The 23,148-nt window shown below is 39.4% G+C and overlaps 1 protein-coding gene across 3 annotated transcripts; it reads left to right on the top strand.

Annotated features, from left to right (window-relative positions):
* The first annotated feature begins 2,295 nt into the window (after positions 1–2,295).
* Positions 2,296–21,721, top strand: gdpd4a (glycerophosphodiester phosphodiesterase domain containing 4a). Of its 3 annotated transcripts, XM_059331146.1 has the most exons (17): positions 2,301–2,422; positions 2,721–2,836; positions 3,467–3,572; positions 4,242–4,345; positions 4,503–4,596; positions 4,785–4,844; positions 4,970–5,068; positions 5,210–5,303; positions 7,596–7,741; positions 7,923–8,005; positions 9,754–9,904; positions 10,216–10,434; positions 11,001–11,158; positions 14,147–14,294; positions 15,079–15,161; positions 15,888–15,967; positions 17,083–21,721. In XM_059331146.1, the coding sequence occupies exons 2-17, from the start codon at positions 2,811–2,813 to the stop codon at positions 17,187–17,189; spliced, it is 1,758 nt and encodes a 585-aa protein (XP_059187129.1). In that variant the 5' UTR covers positions 2,301–2,422; positions 2,721–2,810; the 3' UTR covers positions 17,190–21,721. The 3 variants fall into 3 exon arrangements, with proteins under 3 accessions (XP_059187127.1, XP_059187128.1, XP_059187129.1); XM_059331144.1 differs by lacking the exon at positions 2,721–2,836 and having other exon boundaries at positions 2,296–2,422; XM_059331145.1 differs by lacking the exons at positions 2,721–2,836; positions 17,083–21,721 and adding an exon at positions 16,578–17,039 and having other exon boundaries at positions 2,296–2,422.
* Positions 21,722–23,148: the final 1,427 nt, after the last annotated feature.

The following is a 23,148-nucleotide window of genomic DNA, read 5'->3' on the forward strand; positions in this document are numbered from 1 at the left end:
GGGAGGCAGGGGATGTGGATGGGTTGAACAAACAGGGAACTTCCACCCAGGAGAACAGGGTTTGTGTAAAATAAATTACTTTTTACGCAACTTGCATTTTACTTCCATGGCTCACGTCACCCCCGTAACTACTTAATTTCCGGCATTTACGTACATTTATTTACTGATTCATCTGCCTTTTATAACGCCTTACCAGGACGTTTTTTGCCATAGGTTGGTGGTTTTGTAGCCTAAAAGCACCAAAACAGCAATCTTTTTTAAGCGTGATCTGCTTTTTTAAACCACGATCTGCAGTACAGTGAGGCGCGATTCAGTCATTTTGACAAATGTTCTGTTATGGGTGGTTTTGACAAAAGGTCTATTCTGTCATTGGAGATCTTGTTGTGCTTTTGATTATTTATTTATTTTTATGTTGTCTTTTTTTATAAGATGACTTGATTTCAGTCTCTGTACCCACATTGATCTTTCATCAATCTGTCATGTTGGTCATACATTTTGTTCAAAGAAGAGTTTCTGTCATAAACTGGTTATCAGGTTATAACTGATTGAAAAGACAATAGAAACAAAAAAACTAAATTTATTCAGACCTGATGTGTTGGAGCAACACAGTCAGTGTGTTTGGGATCAACACTACAGTGCACTTACCATCTGTCAACCTCAAACACAAGGTTCACCCACACAACTATATCCTGTTACACACACACTCAATATGGGTTAAGTAATATCGATGTTGCAACACTCAGGTCAATAGAGTATTTATGATGGAGAGTGTGTGGGTTAAGCCTTTAAGCTGACCTTTTTGTTCTAAACTCAAGGAGGCACACAGTTTTAAAGCTGGTGTTGAACCCACACATCAGGATCACACAAGTAGAACTACAGACAGGAGACGGCTCAGTGGTTTACTGGGTCGGCTCTGTGATCCACGATCAGTCTGGAGCTGAAACAATTAATCACTTAACCTTTTTACAACAGGATTGATTAACTGTTTAAATAACTTATCGAGGCAAACGGTACAAATATTAGAGCTTGTTAAAGCTTCTCAAATATTAAGATTTGCTCATTCTCTTTTTTATATCATTGGAAATTGAATATCTTTGAGTTTTGATTTCTTGGTCGAGACAAAACAAACAATTGCATCAAACTTACTCTCAGCTGGCTCTATTCACTGGTTAATTTATTGGCTGTTGGTCTGAGGTATTTGGTTCAGTGGAGCAGTGGATGGCGAGCTCTTATATAACTGCTCTTATTAAACACTGCTTCTTATTGTCAGACCGTGTGGGGCAGCTTGGAGAAAACAACCTCTCCAATCCTTATGGAGATGCTCTAGCAAATGTATGTTGTATTTTTTTACTAGTATAATAAGAGTTTTTTCGGCACTTATTTGAGAGAAAGTAGAAATGTCTATAGCTCATATCTCCAACATGCGGCAACACGCACTAAATGAACTAGATTAACAAATAGCAGTAAAAAAATATATTTTTTGATGTGGGAGTGAAAAGTCCCTAAAAGTTGCCCTATTGACTCATCTAATTGTACCTTTAATAAAGTCATGTAGCTCTGTGTGTGTACGTACAGTGGTGATACATCACTTGAACAGAGGCATGTTGTGTAGAACCACACAAGTTGTGTACACATTTATGTTAGATTAAGGTCAGTGTGTATTTCTGTAAGAGTACATCTGTCTTCTGGGTTAGTTTAAGCAGGCCACAGGGATAAAACCAGGACTTCACACACACACACACACACACACACACACACACACCCTTGTACTTCTATCTTTGTGAGGGCCCTCATTGGGATAGTGGATTCCCTAGCCCCTTACCCTAACCCTTAACCTAACCTTCACCATCACAACTAAATGCCCAACCCTAACCCGAACTTGAACCTAATGGTAGCGTTAACCCTAAAAAAAGTCTGAACCCTCAAACAAACCTTTAAAGAAGTGAGGACCAGCCGAAATGTCCCCACTTCCCAAAAATGTCCTCACTCTGTTGGTTAAAAACGTGTTCCACATTCCTCATTATGTAGAAAGTACAGGAACACACACACACAAACACACAAACACACACACACACACACACACACACACACACACACACACACACACACACTGTCCTGCTGAGTGTAGGTTTCCTAAAAATACATTTTAATTGATTTAAACTTTCTTCTCTCCCTCTAGGTGAAGGTGTGGTGGTCCTGCCTTTTTTCCTCCAACCTCACTCTACTGTCAATTCCTCTTCCTCCTCAGTCTCTCTCTCTCTCTCTCTCTCTGTCTCTCCTCTCTCCTCTCTCCTTTCTTCTCTCTCTCTCTCTCTCTCTCTCTCTCTCTGTCACTGTGATGCCGGGCTCTGGCTGAGTGAATGCCCGTGACCAGACTGAAGCTGGGGAAGCTAAAGGTGGTGCGGCGGCAGCTGCTGCAAAGGTACAGAACTGATGTAATGAAGATTTTTAGATTTTTTCACATGCATTCATACTACTTTGAAGACAGTGCTTGTTTGGCAATTTATAGTGTGGAGTGATTGCCCATTATAAAAGAAAAACACAAAAACATTTTATACGCCCTTATTACTGGTGTGCAGCCCTGCAGATAGGTTACATTTGAGTTGGTGAGACTTTGAAATTTCGCCAATGCCTTAGCTGAACATAATTTCATTTGTTTTAAAACATCATAAAAAAATAACTCATGATATTTCTTTCCAATCAATTTCCTGGTTATTCAGGATGATCTACAAACTTTGGCGTTTGCTCTTTTCATGGAGAACTGTTCGTTCTGACGTACCACAGCCTGCTGTCTGTGTTTGCACAGAAGGATGAGTCACAGTGCTTCTCTACAGAGGTAGCCTGAATGCATCATATCAATGCATCAAATCTGATTACTGAATCTGAACCCTTTGGGATCTTCTTTTTAATCCTTATTCTCTAAAATTCATACTGTGAACTTTTGCAAATTACTGCAAAAACTGTAAAGGCTCTTTTATTTAAAAAAATATATTTTTTTCATATGTTTTATTGTCATTGTCATTTGTTGTCAATATTATTGTCATTGTTTCTATTAATTTTACCTAACTGTTGCATTACTTGCTTTCTATTTTTATTTTGATTAGGCAAATTCCTTCTTGGCAATAAATCTGATATTTCACAAGTTGGTTGCTTCAAATAATCAGGAAAGACTGCATATCATCTCTAGATTAACTAAATTACAACCACAGTCAATTGACCAATTGATCAGATGGTGTCAGCCCTAAAATTGATTTAGTCTCCAGTGCTCCACACACTACTCTAATAAAACAGAGTAGGCAGTTGTTGTTTTCCATAATATTTTATCCTAAATCTCAATGAATAAATAAATTGTCTTTTTAAAAGATAAGACAGGATTTTTTGTCTTTAATAATGTAGGAAAACCTGAATGCTCTGCTCTGGTGACTGATGTGAATTTCACTGGTTAATTCCTTGTTGACTGTACCAGGTATGAACACCAGCCGTTTGTCTCCTGCCTGGCCGGCCTCTATGGTTGCCAATGGAGACGATACCAAAGAGCCCGGGCGCAGCCAGGAGAGTGCTGCTGCAGCAAGGTACACACACACACACACACACACACACAGCATCATCTATAAGCAGTGAGTTGAGTTTTGTTAGTTTGCTGATCATGCAGAGAGTATCGATTCCCTAGACAGTTTTTGTCCATCCAGCCTGCTGACCCCAACAGTCAGTTTCTGCTTTTTCCTGAAAAACATCAGCACATATATACGTTGTCAGCTTGTAGCAAAATAACTGCCTGCATATGCATAAGGTAATATGATTGACTTGCTCCTGTGTCTACAAGATTGTGTAGTATCAGGGAGTTGGGAAATCTTATTATCCCCAAAACATTCTAGCTAAGGGGTAAAAAACTAAAAGTAGTTATACATTTTTTGGGTGAAAGCAAATTTTAACCATCAGCCAATGCTGAAGTGCCTTAAATCTGCATTCTTTGTAATGGACAGCAGGGGGCGACTCCACGGGTTCAGAGTACAATAGATTATAAGGCAGGGTATGCTTTAGGGCTGTCCTTGCTGATAACTAAATTTCATCCTCTGGTCCAAATGTGGTCTCTTCTGGCTAAAAAAACCCCCCAAATAAGTGACTGGTAGCACACAAACCAATCGGTGATGTCACAGTGTCCACGTCCACGTATGCAGTCTGTGGTTAGAAGTGGACAAGAAGAAGAAGACAAAGACTAACATATGATTTCTGTTTTACAGGTGGAGTGTGGCAGTTTTGGCCTCCTGATCCTCACCTTCTTCCTGAGTTTTTTATTCCTCTATTTCTGGAGTGAAGCTCAGAATGACTACATTGACTTTGACTGGTGGGCACTCACTTTAACAAATAACATAAAGGAAAACATGAATTGTCTTCCTAATAATGAATAAATGACTGTATTAAGGGACCAACCTGTCATTTAAACTGGATTTTTAACCTGAGGCACACTGAATGTGATACCTGTTGTTCTTGTATCTCTTCAGGTTTAACTTTGGGACTCTAGGTTTCTGGTTTCCCTGGTCACTGGTCCTGCTGGTCGTTGCTGCTGCTCTCTTCACATACATCGCTCTACTATTGGTATGAACACTGATTGATTAAAAAATAAATATGTGTTAATGTTCATTTTTCATGTATGTTCTAGATAGGTTAAAGCTAATATCCTTAAGTTATTTTTTTTATTTAAATAATGTCTCAAAAGCAAATTCCTGGTAGGAGATTGTTACCTGAAGCAGCCATTGTTACAGTTCTTGATTATTATTAATAAGGTGCTGGCGGTGTGTCTGCTGTCTGAAGGTCAGAGGCTATACCTTCACTGGAGCCACAAGGTAGTAATGATAATAATAATCACTATAAATAGACAAAACCACTGATAGACACTTGCTTGTGTTTGTTTTTTAAGGTATCTTATGTTGTGTTTTCTCGTCTCCTGTCGTCCTCTTGTTTGTGTCAGACTGGCATCGTGGTGGCATTGGGGTTCTCCGTCACAGCCACCGCCGTCTTGTCAGACCTCTGGAGCAAAGAATGGAAGACTCTTATTCTCTCCTTGCAGGTCAGTCGATCCTGACACACCAGCCAATCACATTAGAGAATTTTAGTTAATATTACAAAGAAAACAAATTTGTACTCTATGTTTCAAATTAAGTGTTTGAGAATGTACTGACATTGTGGCCAATCCCTTCCCCATCTTTAGGTGACAGCACCTTTCCTCCATGTGGCTGCAGTCTCACTAATGGCCATTCTCTCCTGGCCAATCGCATTGCACTTTTTCCGCATGAACAAAAGAGGTAAGCAAGCTGAGGAGTGTTAATCTTCACTTCTTTTTACTACGGCAGATCAGACAACATGAGAAAAGAAAAAGGGAAGAATTAGGGGAGTTTGAACGGTGGTTTTGTGTGTGATCTGGTACCTTTGGGTGGAGAGCTGGTCTAACGTTAGGCTCCTCTCAGGGTTGCAAAGTCGCTGTCTTGCCCTCTCTTTTCTTTTGAAGAGGAAAAGTGAGCTGAGGGTACTGGGTGCGGTATAGCTGGTCTGAGGATGCGACATAGTTGCGGGTGCAGCCAGCGTCCTCTCTCATTTTATTCCTTTTCTTCCACTTTGTGCGATCAAAGTTTTTCCATCGGGAGGGGGTACCCCATGCTGTACAGTTAGTCTGGAGGAGCTTGCTGTCGACTGTCTCTCTCCCTCCATTCATTCATTCAGATAAGGCGAGGTCATTGAAAAGAAACGGACTAGCAATTAGCCATTGCTAAAACACTGTGGGCACTTCCGGGTCACATGACGGTGAGGTCATGGCTATGGCAAGTCGGGAGGGCCCGCTGTGCCTGGGCTGGGAGGAAAATCCCAATAGAAGACCCACATGATTTTTGTGTTGTTTGGGGGAAGACCACGTGCAGGCAGCGAGGGAAGATCCTGCTGCATGTATGAGTTGTTTCTGCATAACGACAAGGCAAAGAGAGGCACGTTGCAGGTTGTTAAAAACAGGCACCCCTACTGTGGGGCCGCAGCCTGCCAAGCAACCTCCGCCGCAGTTCCTGGTGCCCCTCCTCTCAGATTTTGAAGATGTGGTCGTGAAGCAGTTTAAGACACCACTGACAGTGGGTCATTGGTCTGGACTCTGTCGGGCCATGACTGCAGTACATGCTCCAGAGAGAATTGGCTGCTGGCCTCCACCCTCTGTGGACACGGCTGTGGCAGCTCTGGTGGCTCCCTCCAAATCAGTTCTCAGGAAAGGGAAAAGCCGAAGCAAGAACTGACGTAACATATATTCTATATGTAGTGGAGAGATATTCTCTATACTCAGAGAACCAGGGTTACCCTGTAACCCAACGTTACTGCTGGTACTGGAGGGAATAAAGAGCTGAATGACCTTGTTAAAATGATATATTGGCTGATTGAAGGGTTTTGAATATGAAGGCTTCAGTTGTAGTAACACTAAGCTGCCCCGCCCACAGGGAATAATGCTATTGTGAAATCAAACATACCCCTCAGCAACGTGACGCACTTGTCTGCCATTGATTATACAGCTGTCGACCCACGTGCCATCCTTTTTTCTTTTTCTTCACTTCCTCCTGACAGGAAATCAATATCTCATTTTCCTACTCACACTCTTCTCTTTGTCACTCTGATTGTTTCTGTCTGTTTTTTTCTCTTCAATCATTCTGACCTCCTGTCTTATCTGCTCTGCCTGTTTTTTACTTTTCTTTGGTCTGTTTTGTGCCTTTTCCTCTCCACTGAATGGGCTTTGACCTCTATGTCTCCGTCTGCGTCTTGTCTCTCTCTGTTGGTCTCCATGGGTACATACGCTGGTTGCCGTGGTGATTCAGCAGTGAGCAGAATGATGCTGAGTCATGTCGGGGGTCTCTCATTGGCAGGAGATAAGGGAAAGACAGAGAGAGATTTATAATGCTACCCTGTCCTGCTGCGTTAATATAAAACACCAGTGATGGAAAATAACTAAGTAGGCCTACATTTACTCATATATATATATATATATATATATGTATATGTATATATATATATATATATATGTGTGTGTGTGTGTGTGTGTGTGTGTGTGTGTGTGTATGTGAGTTTTTTCTATAAACGACCTTACTTGGTCTGTGTTCCCAGGCAGATTTGTTTCCTAACCAGACGGCCCTTATCCTGCCTGTTACCCATATGGCTGCTGTTCAGCACCAGACCACCATGTTTATCCTATCAGGAAAGATTTACTGTATCTCATCCTGATTAAGTTCCAATTTCTACTTCAGCACACTACTTTAACCCCTTATTGGGCCTCATTTAGAGGCTCTGAAGTGACTTGTTTATGTGTAAATGATACAGTGTGCTGCAAATGGACTTGTCTGTGTGTGTGTTTTATGCAGAGTTAATTATCAACCATGATGTGATGCACAGATGTCATATGAAGCCTTTTGTTGTTTTGTGTTTAACTGGTTTAACAGACCCACTCATAAACAAACTCTCACTAATGTTGTTGGCTGAAAACTGTTATGTCAGGATATGCATATGTATAAATGTACATATTATGTATATGTTATGTATTATTATTATATTGTGTGTTGTTGTGTGTTCTCCAGTGCGTCAGGTGGCTGTCCTGGGTCTCTACCTGTCCGTGCTGTTCTCTCTCTACCTGGTTCCTCTGGGAATGTACTCACCCTGCATTAAAGAGGCAGGAACGCTGGGACCGGCTCCGAAACTCATCGGACACAGAGGAGCTCCAATGGTGAGACTGAGCTCAACCTTCGGATATCCTGTTTAATGTTTAAATGACTATAATTTACAATGCTAATCATGTCTATTGGTTCTGATATTTTTATGGGAATTATTTTGTTTTGTATTTTGTTTTGTGTGTGTGTGTGTGTGTGTGTGTGTGTGTGTGTGTGTGTGTGTATGGGTGTGCGTAGCTTGCACCAGAGAATACTGTGATGTCTTTTGAGAAAGCAGTGGAAGCTGGAGGAGAAGGACTGGAAACAGACGTCACCATCAGGTATTAACTGGTCTCATCTGTGTATAGTGCATTCAGAAAGTATTCTATAGCCAAAGATGAGTACTGAGTAAATAAAGGATCTGAATACTTCAATGTGATATTTCAGTTTATCCTTTTTAATAAATTAGCAAACATTTCTATGTGCAGTTTGAGTGATGTAGTGTAGATTGAGGAGGAAAATAGATTAATTTACACAATTCAGCATAAGGCTGCAACATAACAAAATGTGAAAGATGTGAAGGGGTCTGAATACTTTCTGAATGCACTGTATATGTGTATGATTGTATTCTTCTAATACTTAATAGTTGGCCTGTGCAGATTGGCTTGTGAACAGCTGAGCCTTTCTAGGTTCCCCCTTTCATACCCAAACATGGTACCGTCTTCAGTTACCAATTAACACGTTTACCTGTGAAAGGATCCAAACAGGTGTTTTTTGCGTTCCACAACTTTCCCAGTCTTTAGTTGCCCCTGTCCCAACTTTTTTGGAACCACTTGGTAGAGATATTTATGTTTTGCACTGTGTCCCTACTTTTTTGGAATGGGGCTTGTAAGTAAGGAAGCTGTTTAACATTAATTATAATCTTAATATGTTTAGCTCAGTCTGTACCTTATAAGATGGTAGTACAACAAGAATAGTCAATCTCTCTTAATAGCATTTAATAAATCTAAATTTAATAAATCTTATCTCACAAAACACAGAGGTGCAAATGTTTAATGTTACATAACTCTAAACTAAATCTTTCTAACTCAGAATATGTTCACCTTTCTGAAGTGAGGTCTTGCTCATCAGAACATTTTTTGTTCTAAATATCATCAAATGTATTTCCTGTCCTTATTAAGCAACATACTATAGCCCATATCTTAAAACTGTCACAGTGAATGTTGCTTGATTATTGACTGCCTGACTAAGTGAACAAATATATATTACATTACTGATTCCAATTATTTGTGACCAAATCTTGTTTCACATAAAGTGAAGTTATACAATTATTTGTAGTGTTTCATAACACCAGGGGTTACAGCATGTATAAATATCAGTTGAACAGTCGGTCAGCGATGAACTGATGCTGAGTCTGATGCTGATTGTACGGATCAGATTTGAGCATGCCACCCTCAGCGATAAGGTGATTACTGCCATGCTAATCTAGTTAGCTGTTAGCCTTCCCATTAGTTTACGGCTGCTGGCTAAACACGCAATCCTGCAGCCTGAAAACTGGGGGATTAACAACATGGCATGACTCAGCATTAGCGGGTTAGTTTAATCCCATTCTACTGGTGACCCCGCTGAGTCTGGTAGGTAGCCTGTGTGTGTCTTTGTATATGGGTGTGTGTGTGTGTGTCTAGTCTGAATGATTTTGTCTACTTGGCAGTGCCTGTGTAATTAAACTGTCAAGGGTTTTGTGAGGCAATCTCTTAGTGTGTGTGTCTTTTATTTATGGACATATACTGTACATAACTGATGCCTCATGTGTTTATATGAGATAACATGCTCACTGAGATTACTTGTGTGTTAGTGCGTGTTCATGAATAAGATAGATGGCTTTATGAAAGCCAGACTTAATTTGATTGCAGGTGTTTTGAGCAGTGAGTAGAGCTTTGAAGAATTAAACACTTATTAGTGACTTTAATCTCCTTCCGCTCATTCCTATCTCCTCATCACCACTGTGTCCTGCACTTTCCCACACTTTCATCCTGGTTCCTCACTCTGTCCTGTCACTCACTTTTAATGTTTCCATCTCTCTCTGTAGTTATGATGGTGTTCCCTTCCTGATGCATGACTCCACTCTGAAAAGAACCACCAACGTAGCTGAAGTTTTCCCCAACCGAACGCACCTCGATGCCTCCATGTTTACCTGGGCCGAGCTCCAGCAGCTGAATGCTGGTGACTGGTTCTTATCGGTGAGAAGAACATACACACACACACACACACACACACACACTTTGTTGTTTAATAAATGGCTTTGTCTGCTCAAAAAGAATGAAAAACAATATCACCTAAATACTTTTAGACATAGAAAAACGTTATGTTATGTTTTAACACTCTTCTTTACTCTCTACTATTTTCTGTAGGTTTTCAGTTATTAAAATAAACACAGCTTGATGTTGCATTTTTTCGTTTGCCATGAATTGAAAGAATGACCAGGCATCTTTTATCCAACATCACTCTGCTACACACACACACACACACACACACACACACTCCCTTACAGAGGGATCCGTTTGGGACCGTGTCGTCCCTGTCTGAGGCAGACTGCTACCAGGCCCAGAACCAGTCTGTTCCCTCGCTGGCCCAGTTCCTGGAAGTAGCTGCCCGTAACAGCAGACTTGTGCTGTTTGATCTGCACAGGCCACCATACGGACATCCCTACAGTCAGTCATACATCAACACCACCCTGCAGGTGGTGCAGGCCCACATCAACTCCTCACAGGTACAAAATGTGGATGGGTGTTAACCATTTTCACAGTCTGTTACATATTTTTGGGAATTGGACAATAAAACAATAAAATAAAAAAATTCATGGTCCCAATCAGAGTCCTTAATTTGGCTGTCTGCCGATACAGAATACGATCCGCTACCTTTATTTGAATAGCAGCAAAATATGCCAGGTTAATTAAAGTCCCCAGTCACTCAAAAATGTGTTTGTTGGATCTTGACTAGACTGACTTTTATCTGTGTTAAGTTTTTTAATTTTTTGTCTAGAATTTCTAAGTGACAGTGAAAGAGAGAATGTGCTATGAGCCCCTTCCCTTTTTTTTTTCTTTTTTCTTTTTATGTGGGAAAACCATGTTAAACAAAATCATAGCAGAATAATTTTATTGACTGGAGGAGCTCTTTAAGTATGTATCTGGTACATTGAATTAACAGCTGTAGCCTACTAAATTTGGCAAAGCTTTTTCTCCGCATATTATAAGTGAGAACAGCACTACATATTTTATGCATTCTTGGATTTATTTTTATTTATATGTACCTTTTCGTGTGTGTGTGTGTTTGTAGGTGCTTTGGCTGCCATCTGAGGACAGGGACATGGTCCAGGCTGTGGACCCACAGCTGCAGCAGACCTCTGGAGAAAAGGCTTCAATTCAGGAACTGACAGATGGCCACATCACCAGACTGAACCTGCACTACAGCACCATGTCACAACAACAGTTCAGGTACACACACACACACACACACACACACACACATATAATCATTTATTAAATCAACTACAAGAACACTGAGTATGTCAACTTTATAAATTAACTTCACATAAATAAATAAAGAAGATCAGTCTAAAATACAGGGTGATACTTGCACATTGTTTTCTCTCTGTAGAGTTAACAGACAGACACCTAAAATCTTTTGCTGAATCTGTAGTTTGGTGTTGATGTAGTGGGCAGCACCACTCGATACATCCCCAGCAGCTGATGGTGGGATGTAAACAGTAACAAAGACTTTGCGACAGATAAAATGGATGGAAACTCGAGGCTGTGTTTGAAATATAACAGATACTTTAGTTATCTGTGATGTGCCTGGAGTTACATCACCTGTTGTTCACAAGTACTGCAGGTACTCATCCGGAGCTCTCTGTCCACCTCTGAAAACTAGCAATGATCGTGTTTGCGCAGAATCTCCCTGCTGCAGACCACATGACAGGGACAGGACCACAGGACGTGGTCTCCATCAGAACCCCTGCCCCTAAATATAAACATAAAACACAATCAAGAACTTGCAATTAAATCTACCCGTAAAACACCCCTGTTTGTACCATCTCAGAGGAAAGTGACATTTCACAGTGAGCTTTTGAAACTCTGTCTTCTATTCGTGTGTTTACCTGTGTGATGTTATGTAACTGATGTAGCAGATGGCCACCTCGTCCTCAGTGACTCCCTCTTGTCACTTGTAGAAAAACCTCGGTGGAGAGGGAGGGAGGTAAGGGGCAGGTGGATGAGTAGTTTATGGCAGGAGTGAAAAGAGCGACAAGAGAGCAGAAACAGGAGAGAAGAGAGCATGGGATGGTGTGAGAGAAAGACGAGGACAGGTTGAAGAGGAGGAGGTTTATCAGAGAAGAGGGTACGAGGGGTTGATAAGTGAGAGGTGAGTGGGAGGAACATGTATATGAACAGAAGCTGTGGGAGAACAATCTGGAAAGAACAAGGCTGAAAGATGGTTGAGTGACTCACACATTGACCGTTTTTAACACCACTCACAGTCCACAAAAATGTTTTTTTCTTGTTACTGTTGATTCATCTATATTGTAATATGTTATGGAAATACAGAAATATCTGCTACAGAACTACAGAAGCCTGGTCGGATGAATGATGTTGTTACAGTGGGCCTCATGTAGAAGGAGATATACAAACTAATGTCCTCTTCTTTGTTTGTATCAACATACATTTTTTCTTATTCTGTTAGTACCTAGTGATTTCTAGGATTCACCAATATTTTCTTATTTGTGGTCTTCTCTTAGATAAGACAAAATTTATGAGCACAGTCCACAGTTTTTTGTCTTGTTCATGGAAACAGAAGTTTGAAATTTGCAGTTTGCAGTTTGAAACGTGAATAGCAAATATGGACGGAGACTTCTGTTGTGGGTATAGTGTAGTGAACAGTTAGACAAGACACAACCATAGGACGTGATGAAAGTTTAAAAATGTTTGATTTTTGATGAGATGTTATGACATATTTATTGTTCTCAGAAATCACCGGCAACTAAATCTCTGCCTCCTCCACTCACCATGTTTATTGTTGTCAAAAATGTATGACTCTGAGCTGGATATTGTGCTAAAGATCCATGCCAACATAACGAACACATGGAATTGTGGGCAGTGACGGTTTCATCGTTGGAAATGGATGTACAGTGCTTAACAAACTTATTAGACCACCGGTTTGTGCCACAGCTGTCCTAAATTAACTGCATTAGTATTTACCAAAATCATTTTTAATTTTTCTGTATGTAGTATGTAAAAGCTCTTTAATCGAAATTATATTTTTATTGCTGAAATATTATTATTATTATTGTTATCCATGAATTTTCAAATTTACATTTTTAAAAAAACCCTTTAAAAATAATAAAGCACATGATTATTTCTTGATTAAGATGTCAAGTTATATTTATTTACTTGCATTCCGGAACAGAAAAATGAGTTTTAGTGTTTGAATGTTATGCTTGATTCATTTCTGACTTCTCAGAGAAGCCCAGTGAGCCGGATACAATCTGGCTATAAAAAAGGGAATTCCGTTTATCTGCCAAATAAATAACAACACCATTTTATTTTTAATCAAGCTTTTGAAAGATTTCTAAAATATTTGTTTTCTCATTTTCATGGTGGTCTAATCAATTTGTTAGTTACTGTATATATTTTCATATGCTACAGCATAGCATGAGGCATAAGCTGTTTCACACCAAGCACATTTTTTTTCTTCCAAAAATGGAAATGCACATACAGCTCCCTGAGATTACATAACAGTGTCACCTGTCATAGAATAATTACCTCCTAGCTCTGAAAATCTGTGTTTCTAATATTTCTGTCTCTCTGTATTTCTGCCTCTTGCACACTGTTTACCTCAACAGATGGTCATTAGACTTTCAAAGGACGCTTTCATCCCAACAAACAGACAGAGTTACAGAGAGATTCCCTTCTGTGTGTGTGTGTGTGTGTGTGTGTGTGTTTTTAATGTCATTGTGACCACTCTCTTTGCCCCTCTCCCTCCTTTCATCCAGTATGTCTGTTCTTTCCTTCCCTTCTCACATTCAGCTCCCTTCATTCTTTTCTCTTCATCTTGTAACCACCAACTCCATCTGGCATTTCATCTTCCTCCTCTCCTCTCCTCTCCTCTTCCCTTCCTTCCACCCTCTGTGCCTCTCCTCCTAGATATCCATCCCTCTGTCTCCCCTTCTCTCTGAAGTCAAATCAAATAAGCCAGGGATACTCAAGTTGCAGTTCCTCTGGGAACACTTTTGAAAAATGACAGTTATCAATACTTTATCAGATAGAATTAATGAACATTAAAGGCCAATAACTCATCACCATCATCATAACTCATGAATTACATTAATTTAGCTATTAATTACATGAATATTTTCGTGTTGTTGTTTTAAAAGCAAGGCAGTGATGTCGTTTCCTTCTCACTCCCCCTCTCCTCCCGTCTCTCTACAGTAAATACTGGTCAGTGAACATCAGCACTAATCTGTATGTGATCAGCCAGCCGTGGCTCTACACTCTGGCCTGGTGTGCAGGAGCTCAGTCCGTAACCACCAACGCCATCCACATCCTGTCCAGTATCAACAAGCCGCTCTTCCTCATGGTGAGCAGATTCAACTCTTTTATTGGATTACTACAGTTAGTTCAGACCAAGTAATTTGATTATACGAGAGGCGCTTCATGAGTGCTGATATACACCATCCATCCTCTGATTTCTCTAGTTTGTGGTTGTAAAGTTTCATGAGTCTGTGATTATCACATCATCACCCATGAATAAAAGTCAATTACAAGACTGTTTAGGGACCCCACCATGTAGAAATATTCAAATAAAATGGTGAAATGTACACATTTATACTGCAAACCCTGCATACCCCTAAATTGCACAAGATTAGCCTAAACTAAGCATATAGTATATTCATTCAGGTTTCTTGAGTTCAGACGCTAAGGGAACCCTTCTAAAAAGTTTTTACTTGCCAAAATTTAGCCCGCAACAGGGGCTAAAGTTGGGCCCGACATCCCCCTTATTTTTAAGAGCTGCCTTTAGCTCAAGGGTGTTTTATAGATGTAGCTCCAGACTTTATATTTTTGACATTTTTTGATCCACTGTGACTTTCAGTGAGCAGGCAGGTAGGAGGTTCTGTATCGGTTCGAAAATCTCTCCAGCAGGTATCGTGGGTGTTTTGGAGATTGAGCTTCCGACCTTTTGGTTACGTAAACATTCTTTCTCACCACCTACATGTCTCTGTAACTTCAAAACAGTTTGATTATGTTCTTTAATATGAGTTTTCAAGTCTAAGCCCAGTACTAAATGCTCACTAAATTAAATAATGATATTCTTGTTCACACTCAACAAATGTAATCATCCCCTCCTTTCTGTGTCTCTGCAGACTCCAGACGAATATAGTTTGATGTGGATTCTGACGGATGCTGTGTCGGCCTTCCTCATCATTGCAGTTTTCATATTCCATTGGTGCGTACACACACACACACTTTCATGATTATTCTACCTTGCTGATTGAAGCGTCTGGTGTTGGGGTGGTCAAGCTGTGCAGGGCTGAGTCATCCTGGCTGCTGATGACGTTTCTTTATTAATACGTAACCTTAGACGTTACTGTGGCTACATGATGTGAAAAGAGTGAAATTAAAAGATACAGAGAGACAAAAATGATACCCGACACCTGTTGACTTTTTTTTTTATAAGCCTGGTACTGATCTAAAGAGCTAGGGAGATTTAACATATAAATATTGCAAATAAACATTTTTGCCTTACATGGTTTGACAACTGGCCGGACAAACTAGTTCTTTTTAAGCATACCCAGGCCATTAGACTAGAGGATATTACAGAGAGCGAGTGTGAATGGTCAGTGAGATTCATAACTTCCTGTCAGCCAGATGAGGCCCTGGATTGTTTTTCTTTTTTTCATGGCCCCTTCTGTGGATTTATTTTTACTTTCTTTGTTGTTATCATATCATCCCTTTCATCATCAGTGGCTCTCTTCTCTCTTTTATACCTGGGCTTTAGTCCCGACTCACCTGGACCCCCTCACACACACACACACACACACACACACAAACTACACAGAAACACTCCTGATTATTTGGTTGTTCTCTGCTGCTCTGATCTCTCTTTGGTGTGTGTGTGTGTGTGTCCGTGTGTCCGTGTGTGTGTGTCCATGTGTGTCCGTGTGTGTCACAGGTGGAGAGAGAGAGGCCTGCCCTTCTGGTCTGGCAGCCGTCAAACTCACGAGAATGGACCATACAGCAAGTTCAGGACAGGTATGAATGCATTTTTCTTCTCTTCACTCTCTGTTGCTGCTTGTGTTTTCTAGCTGTAAATGTCTCGTTTCCATCCTGGCTGATACCAGCTTTTTTACTGTGATTTTGGTTAATTCCTGTCATCTCATTGCCTGAGTGAGAGAATGGAAAAAGGCATGTAGAGAAAAAGCTGTTGTCAGTAGCTGAACACCTTCCAAAATGTTGATGTTTAAAAAATATCTAATTTGTTACAAAACAAAGACTTCTCTAAATCTTAAAACTGAAGATTGTTGCACTTAAGTACAAATCCAAGATACTTGTACTTTGAGTATTTACATTTTATGCAACTTTATACTTCATAGCTTTGGTTATTTTTCCTCCCCTTCCTTTCCAGTGAAAACCACATATCTCCAGATGTGTTGATTTTGAATTTTGTGTGTTTGTGATAAACTGAAGTATGAAGTGTTCTACTTCTTAAGCTAAATAAACTCTTTAAAACCCTTCTTTGAACCACTGGAAAAGAGTTGAAACCAGCACAACCAGCAGAGACATTATTATATGATTTCATGTTTGCATGCAGTGATCTCTCGCTGTGTGTTTGTGTGTGTGTGTGTCTGTGTGTGTCTGTCAGACTCTTCAGAGGTCATCTGTGTTCGCTGGAGCCCCCTCCACTCTGACCCCCCTGCAGGAGCCCTCATCTCCCTCCCCTTGGTCTTCAACCCATGACACCCTGCATGTCAGTCCTGCATGTCAGCCCTTCAGGAACCTTGTATGAACCCTGAACCCAGTTTGAACTGCTAGAAAATTAAAGTATATAAAGCCTGATATAAGTCCTTACTTCAGTACATGTGCCCTTGCATCATACATAAACAAAGCTCTTTTTTTCTCGATCTTTAATCTCATTGCAATAATAGATGCATGGCTACATCTTGTTATTATAAATGCATACTTTTAATGCTCACATTACCTATACTTTGCTAGCTGCCTGTATTTAGCCACCCCCTACTCCTCATACATGTTTCTTGTGCACCCTTGCCTCAAGGCCCCACTCCTCGAATTTGGCTTCTGTGTTAGCCACAAAGTTTATTTGAAGATATAAATTATTAACTGTTTGACCTTTGCCCCTTCCTTGGCAGAGCTGAGTGATGTGTGGTCAATCTCCAGCGTCAACGTCCGGCCGGACCTGCGGAGCACTCCCAGTTCACCCAGTACCCCTCATCTGCCCACCATCACAGAGGAGTGACAGGAGGAGAGACAGAGAGAGAGAGAGAGAGAGGCGAGAAAGAACGGTCCACATAATGAGAGATGGAAAGGTTTCTCAAAAAGAGAGAGAGTTAAAGCCCCTGAAAACTTGGTTTCAAATCTTAATTATTTGTTGAATAAATAAGTAACAATCAAATTTGATGAAAAACATTCTTTGTTATTATTTATTAAGAGTTTAACACTCAAAACTAGATGTAGTTTCATTGGGTTTGACAGAAAGCATGCATCACATTTTATTTTTTCCAACTAAGCCCTGCCTGGTGTGAAAAGATCAGAGATGCCCCCAAAAATGCAAGAATCATGCAGGTACATTAACTTCATCCAAATTAAGAAAGGCAGATTTTTTAAAAATGTTTAAATATCAGGACAAAGTGACCAAGAAAGGACCAGAGAAACATGTTGAGGTAAAGTAAGAGACAGCAGACTCCTCTTGTCTTTCTTCACTCTCATCCTCTCTCAGTCCGTGGGCCGGCCGCCTGCAGGAGCTGAACTGCTGAACCAAACTTGTTCACTGATCTGCCGTCAGAGACGGAGCATAGAGACTCTTAACAGGAGCTCCAGTGACCATTTATCTCATAGATGCCATTAAACAGCCTGGGCAGCGAGGACAGTTGAACACTAGCCCAGTCGCTGAAATGCTTCGAAACATTTTCATCATTCAACGCCACCAGCTGAGTTCAACAACACAAGAAGCTAAGAGGAAAGAAGAAAGCAATGAATATATACTGCTCTAGTAATACATGAGTCGATTTCACTCTTTCCGTCCCGTGTTTGTGAAAGGAAGAGCAACAGAGAAGCTGGAGCAGAGACGATGATAAAATAGACTCTTATGGACTCGGAGCTACACCTTTTTCATTGTCAGCTGTACAGGTATCAGGTGCATTAGACCAAACGTTAAACCATGTCTTAAATTTTAATCTCTCTGTCTGTGAGTTGTTGGATGCGGTGTAAGAACGATACACTGTTGGACTGACGGAATGAATGTAAACCCGAGGCTTGAGAAGGTATTGTTAATTACTATTTTTTTTTCTACTAAAGTGAATGTATTATCAAGCAAGACCATGTTTCTCAAAAGCTTAAGAGGAATGTTTTGGCTGGGAGTCACTCCAGTTTGGCTACGGATTTGTGCCAAATGTTGTATCAGCTGCTCTAAGAAAAGATAAAGATGCTTTTGAGAAACAAGACCATGGCCCTGTTCAGACCTGGTATTAAAATTCCAATTCAAAAATATGTAGGATATTACTACAGACAGTCCTGTAATGTTGCAATGTCTGCTGTATTATCCATGTGTTTACCCTGTGTTTATCTGGATGTAGAGCAGGGAAGTGAGATCACAAATGGTCACTGAAGACGCATTCTAATGTGAACAGAAGTACTTAGAAATTGTGATTGGCTCACCCTGGACACATGTTAAAGCCAGGTCTGAACAATGCCCTTGTTACTGTTTTTACAAGGCAGTGCATACAGCATCTGCTTTTTCCTCAAATATACGCACACAGTACTTTCTGGAAGTATATAGTATGTCTGTGCTATGTTGTCCTAATTTAAGCTGAATTTAGATCTCAAACCCAGAGTGTCTTGTCTCAACTCTTCAGGTGTGAAATCCTTGAGGTTAGGGGCCTTGATTTTCTGAGGGGTTTTTGCCAGTTTGCTGCACAGTGTTTGAGATGAAGCAGGACGTGCTGCAGTAAGTGCCGTTAAACAAAAGGTTGTTTTCATTGTTTAGAATCAGTTTATTTATCCTGCACAGTAAATCTATTTATTTATTTTTTTAAATAATATAACAGTAGTTTCTGATACATTTCCTTGTGTGCACATCCGTCTATTGCGAGAAATCAGTGTAACATAGTTCACATTACATTTAACCTGCAGTGTGACTATGTGCACAGTATTTTATCCAATCTGTCTTTCATTTAGCATCTAATCTCCAATTCTGAGTCCTTTTTAAATTTGGACAAATGTTGGACTTTTTAAGTTTAGGACTTGGTTGGATTTTGGCTGCTGGTTTCAAGTACAATTGAGTGAGGTGGGGCTAAAATATTACTGAAGATGGATAAATGTTTGGCTGCAATCAAAGAAGTTTCTATACTAGTTATTTTCTATTAAAGTGGCTGTACACAGAGTATATCCAACAGTCCTAAAAAGGAGAACAGTGGGGACAGAGCTAACAGTGTAACCTGAGGGGGAACTGGCGGTGGCCGTTACGCTTCTCTGACAAAAATTGTGGGTCGGGAAGGCAAGTGGGTCACACACAGGGATGCACAGCCAGACTGGCTACCAGAACAAGTTGGTTGTTTTTCTCAACAACAAAAAAAGCTCAGATTAAACCACACAGAGGGAGCCTGACATCATTCTCTGGTCAGGACACCATTACTCCACTATACGCTGACTTAGTAAATATGTCGTGTACAGCCCCTTTAAAAAAACACCTCTGAAGGAGACTGTGGTCAGTCCATTCCTCAGTCTTGAGGTCAGAAAAAAGTTAAGCACTTCATACACGAACCAGAACTACAGTTGAGTGATTACAGTGCAGAGTCACGACTGTCTAAGACTGCAAATGCAACAAAGCAACTTAATGTACTGTATTGTATTTTAATATAAATACATGGTTAGCACTTAGTTCTACTGTATTTGTGTTACTGTTGAGAATATAGGAGCTAAGCATTTGAGCTGCAATCACTATAGCTACACAGCCATATTTATTCTATTGAATACGATGTTTTCCACCATTGGACGGTTCATTTTAATGAGCGAGTCTGGTGACAATGCAGCACTGCGCTGGATTTCCTTTGGAGAAGAGTTGCATTTCATGCCTTGCATGTTGGATTCATCCAACTTTCTTTCTTTCTTTCTTTTTTTATTTCTTTTTAAATAGATGCTTTCTTAAAGTGATGTTCCACCTAAGATCTATCTTTTCAGTATCAGGCTTTTAAATTGTGTCTGTAAAGAAATTTCCCATGGTTATTCAAGTGGAATCCTAACCTCTATAGAAACTTCCCAAAACAAAGTCAAGTAAAAACGCAGCGCGCTAGAGGTCAAAACAGTGGGCTTCATATCTGATTTGTAGCATATTGATTATAAATAAGATCAACAAATGATGATATACAGGTGATTTTTTCAGCAGTGTCTGACTTCAGGATGGCTGCCTTTTTTCTGACTTTAGTTTCGGGAAATGCAGACATTGCATATTTTAAAAGGTAATCAACCTTGGACTCTATTTTTCCATGTTTCTACAGTGTTATTTCTTCATGAAAAAGTGCTGTGTTTCTTGTCCTCTTTGGCTGGTAGTAGTCATACCGGTAAAAACAGTCACTGGAGACTTGATGGCCTGCAAACTGCAGAAAGCACAAGTTGTTGCTTGGCAATTATTCACTTAGTAGAACATTATAAAATAGGGTCCAGGTCGGAAAACCTGTTTCCTCTTAAATCAAAGAAATGTCTTAAACCACTGCAGTAAAATCCACTTATACACTATCTCGCCAAATCATAGATCTATGAAGCTTCACTGGTATCTGACAAAATCAACACATACAAAATTTGGACAACATGACAGCAGAAACGACACTTTAATGTTATCTCTGAAAGCAGAGATTTAACCTAATGTTTCTAATTTAAATATCTATATTTAAGACTTTTTCCATTGCATTGTTTTAACATGCAGGCGACCCTGCATGCTGCTTTGCATGTTATTACAGTAAAGAAAATGCAAGCAAACCTAAATTGGTGCAGTCAAAACTAGAACTACTTCTAGAAAAACAAAACAAAAGGAACATAAGTGATACCCAGAGGAAACAAATGTTAATGACATTAACAACACATTGTCCATATGGTGCTGTAAAAACTCTCCCACTAGAGGCAAACACCTTGTTGTTGTTTATTCTCAGTGAACAAAATTACTTGCTGCATGAAAAGATTTTCTTGTTTCTTGGCAAAACTTAAGAGCAAGCCTTTGTTTTATTTTCAGAGCCACTCCTGATCAGTACAACACGCCTGCTGCTTTGCTGTCTTGATGCCTGTAGATTTAAAAAAACAAACAAACATGTTTTAAAAGGTACGTTCACAGTTAGTGCTGGTGTTATGGAATTATTAAATGGAGTTATGATTTCACTTCACCAGTAGAAGTTCTCCATATAAAAGCTGTGATTTGTGATTTGGTTCCATCTGTGCTGTGATTCAGGATTCACGGTTTGAACTTGTCATGCTGGTCTGTTGGCAGAAGGACATTGGATTTTCTTAATTAGAGACTCAATCTGAAATGACACGTGTGTGCACAACAGGTGTATACATTTCTCTCAGTACCGACTAGTACTGATAATGAACCAGATTCCATTCTTTCAAATGGTTAAATCTCTGTAGCATTTTACATCTTGTGCTGTATTGAACAGATTTTTATTTTATTTTATAGAATCATTCACAATTTTGTTTTTGTTTTTTATTTTGTTTTGTTTTTTACTGTAACTTTTCTCTGATTGTAAATGCTACTGTCATCTGCTATTAAAACGTTAGAAATAAGAGTTGGTAAAACTGTCTTTGGTGTTTGTTATTTTTTATGCCTGAGGGGTACGGACCACATACTTATTATGTGTGCTTTTAAAACAGCAGCAAAAACAACAACGACGACAATAACGGAGTAGAAAATGACACTGAATTGAATCAGAAAAGACATTCTGCTGTTTATGGTGAAAATTTATATTAACTTTATTCTTGTTGTTTGCAAAGAAGAAACAATGAAATGGGATATAACATTAAAGGTTTAAGGTGCAAAACATTTTTATGGCATACTAAATGATGACGTTGTAGATCGTTGATATGCTATTGTTAACATAATCAACGTGATATTCTACAATGTTTTTTTTAAACAAACTACAATATGACCTTTTTTCAACATACTATACTATGACTTTTTTTTCTAAATTTTTTGACATATTGTAACAAGGTGTTTTCTTGATATTTTAGGACATACATACTATTACCATGATCAACTACAACTACACTACGACCAATTTTTGACTTTTTTGGCATACTATATTATGAGAGATGGAGAGATGCACTGTCAAGATGTTCGAGGCCATCCTGAAATACCCGGATCATCGCTACACAACACCTTTATGGACCAAAAAAACAGCAGTGGACGGCTCTTCTCTCTCCGTTGCAGGACGGAGAGATACAAAAGATCCTTCTCTCCTACAGCCATCAGGCTGTCTCATTCTTCAAGAGATTCTACCAGACTAACTGAATTTACCCTTGGGGATAAATACAGTAATTTTGATTTGATTTGATTACATTTTTCCCCATTTTTAGACATATTGTAAAATTATGTTTTCAAGATTAAAGATTCTTTTTTGTCATTATTCAATGTGTACGAAATTCAGTTTGGTATTTTTTCAGTAAAAAGGCATTAAAAAAGACTTAAACAAACAGACATAGAACATTCAGTTAAAAACAAGATATGGAAAAATAGCTGAATGGGGTGAGTAGAAAGAGGAAAAAATCAAATAGATAAATAAAAATAGTTATTTATCTATTTTTATTTATCTATTTGATTTTTTTCCTCTGTACTAGCAGTACACAACAATTAAAGTGCAGTGCAGGAAGTGTCCTAGTTTTTAGGGGCTGGGGTGTGTGGGTCTGTATGTATATATCTGTATATATTTCATGTTTTTCAAAACAGAGAGGTTAAATAGTCATTTAAAAAAGGTGTTTGTACTATAAACCAGCAGTTTGCACATCATGCTCATGCAATTCATATGAAGGCAAAATATTATAATGAAAATTATCATATTAGATAATCATTCAGATACACATTCAAAATAAAATAAATTAAAATTTAAAGTTGTGAAAGACAAATGACAGCAGAACACCACTAATATATTTCTATATTAACAATATAGAAACTAAAACCACAAGTATACAAGACAACAGAGGACTGAGACATATTC

The sequence above is a fragment of the Centropristis striata genome, chromosome 4 (assembly GCF_030273125.1).
Source record: "Centropristis striata isolate RG_2023a ecotype Rhode Island chromosome 4, C.striata_1.0, whole genome shotgun sequence".
In the NCBI taxonomy this organism is placed as follows: Eukaryota; Metazoa; Chordata; class Actinopteri; order Perciformes; family Serranidae; genus Centropristis; species Centropristis striata.

What these genes read in the sequence shown, in the direction of transcription:
- gdpd4a (XM_059331144.1), top strand. Translation starts at nt 2,361, where the DNA reads ATGCCCGTGACCAGACTGAAGCTGGGGAAGCTAAAGGTGGTGCGGCGG. An exon ending in GACACAGAGGAGCTCCAATG is followed by an intron (nt 7,742 to 7,922) that starts GTGAGACTGAGC and finishes GGGTGTGCGTAG; the next exon opens with CTTGCACCAGAGAATACTGT. An exon ending in CCCACATCAACTCCTCACAG is followed by an intron (nt 10,435 to 11,000) that starts GTACAAAATGTG and finishes GTGTGTTTGTAG; the next exon opens with GTGCTTTGGCTGCCATCTGA.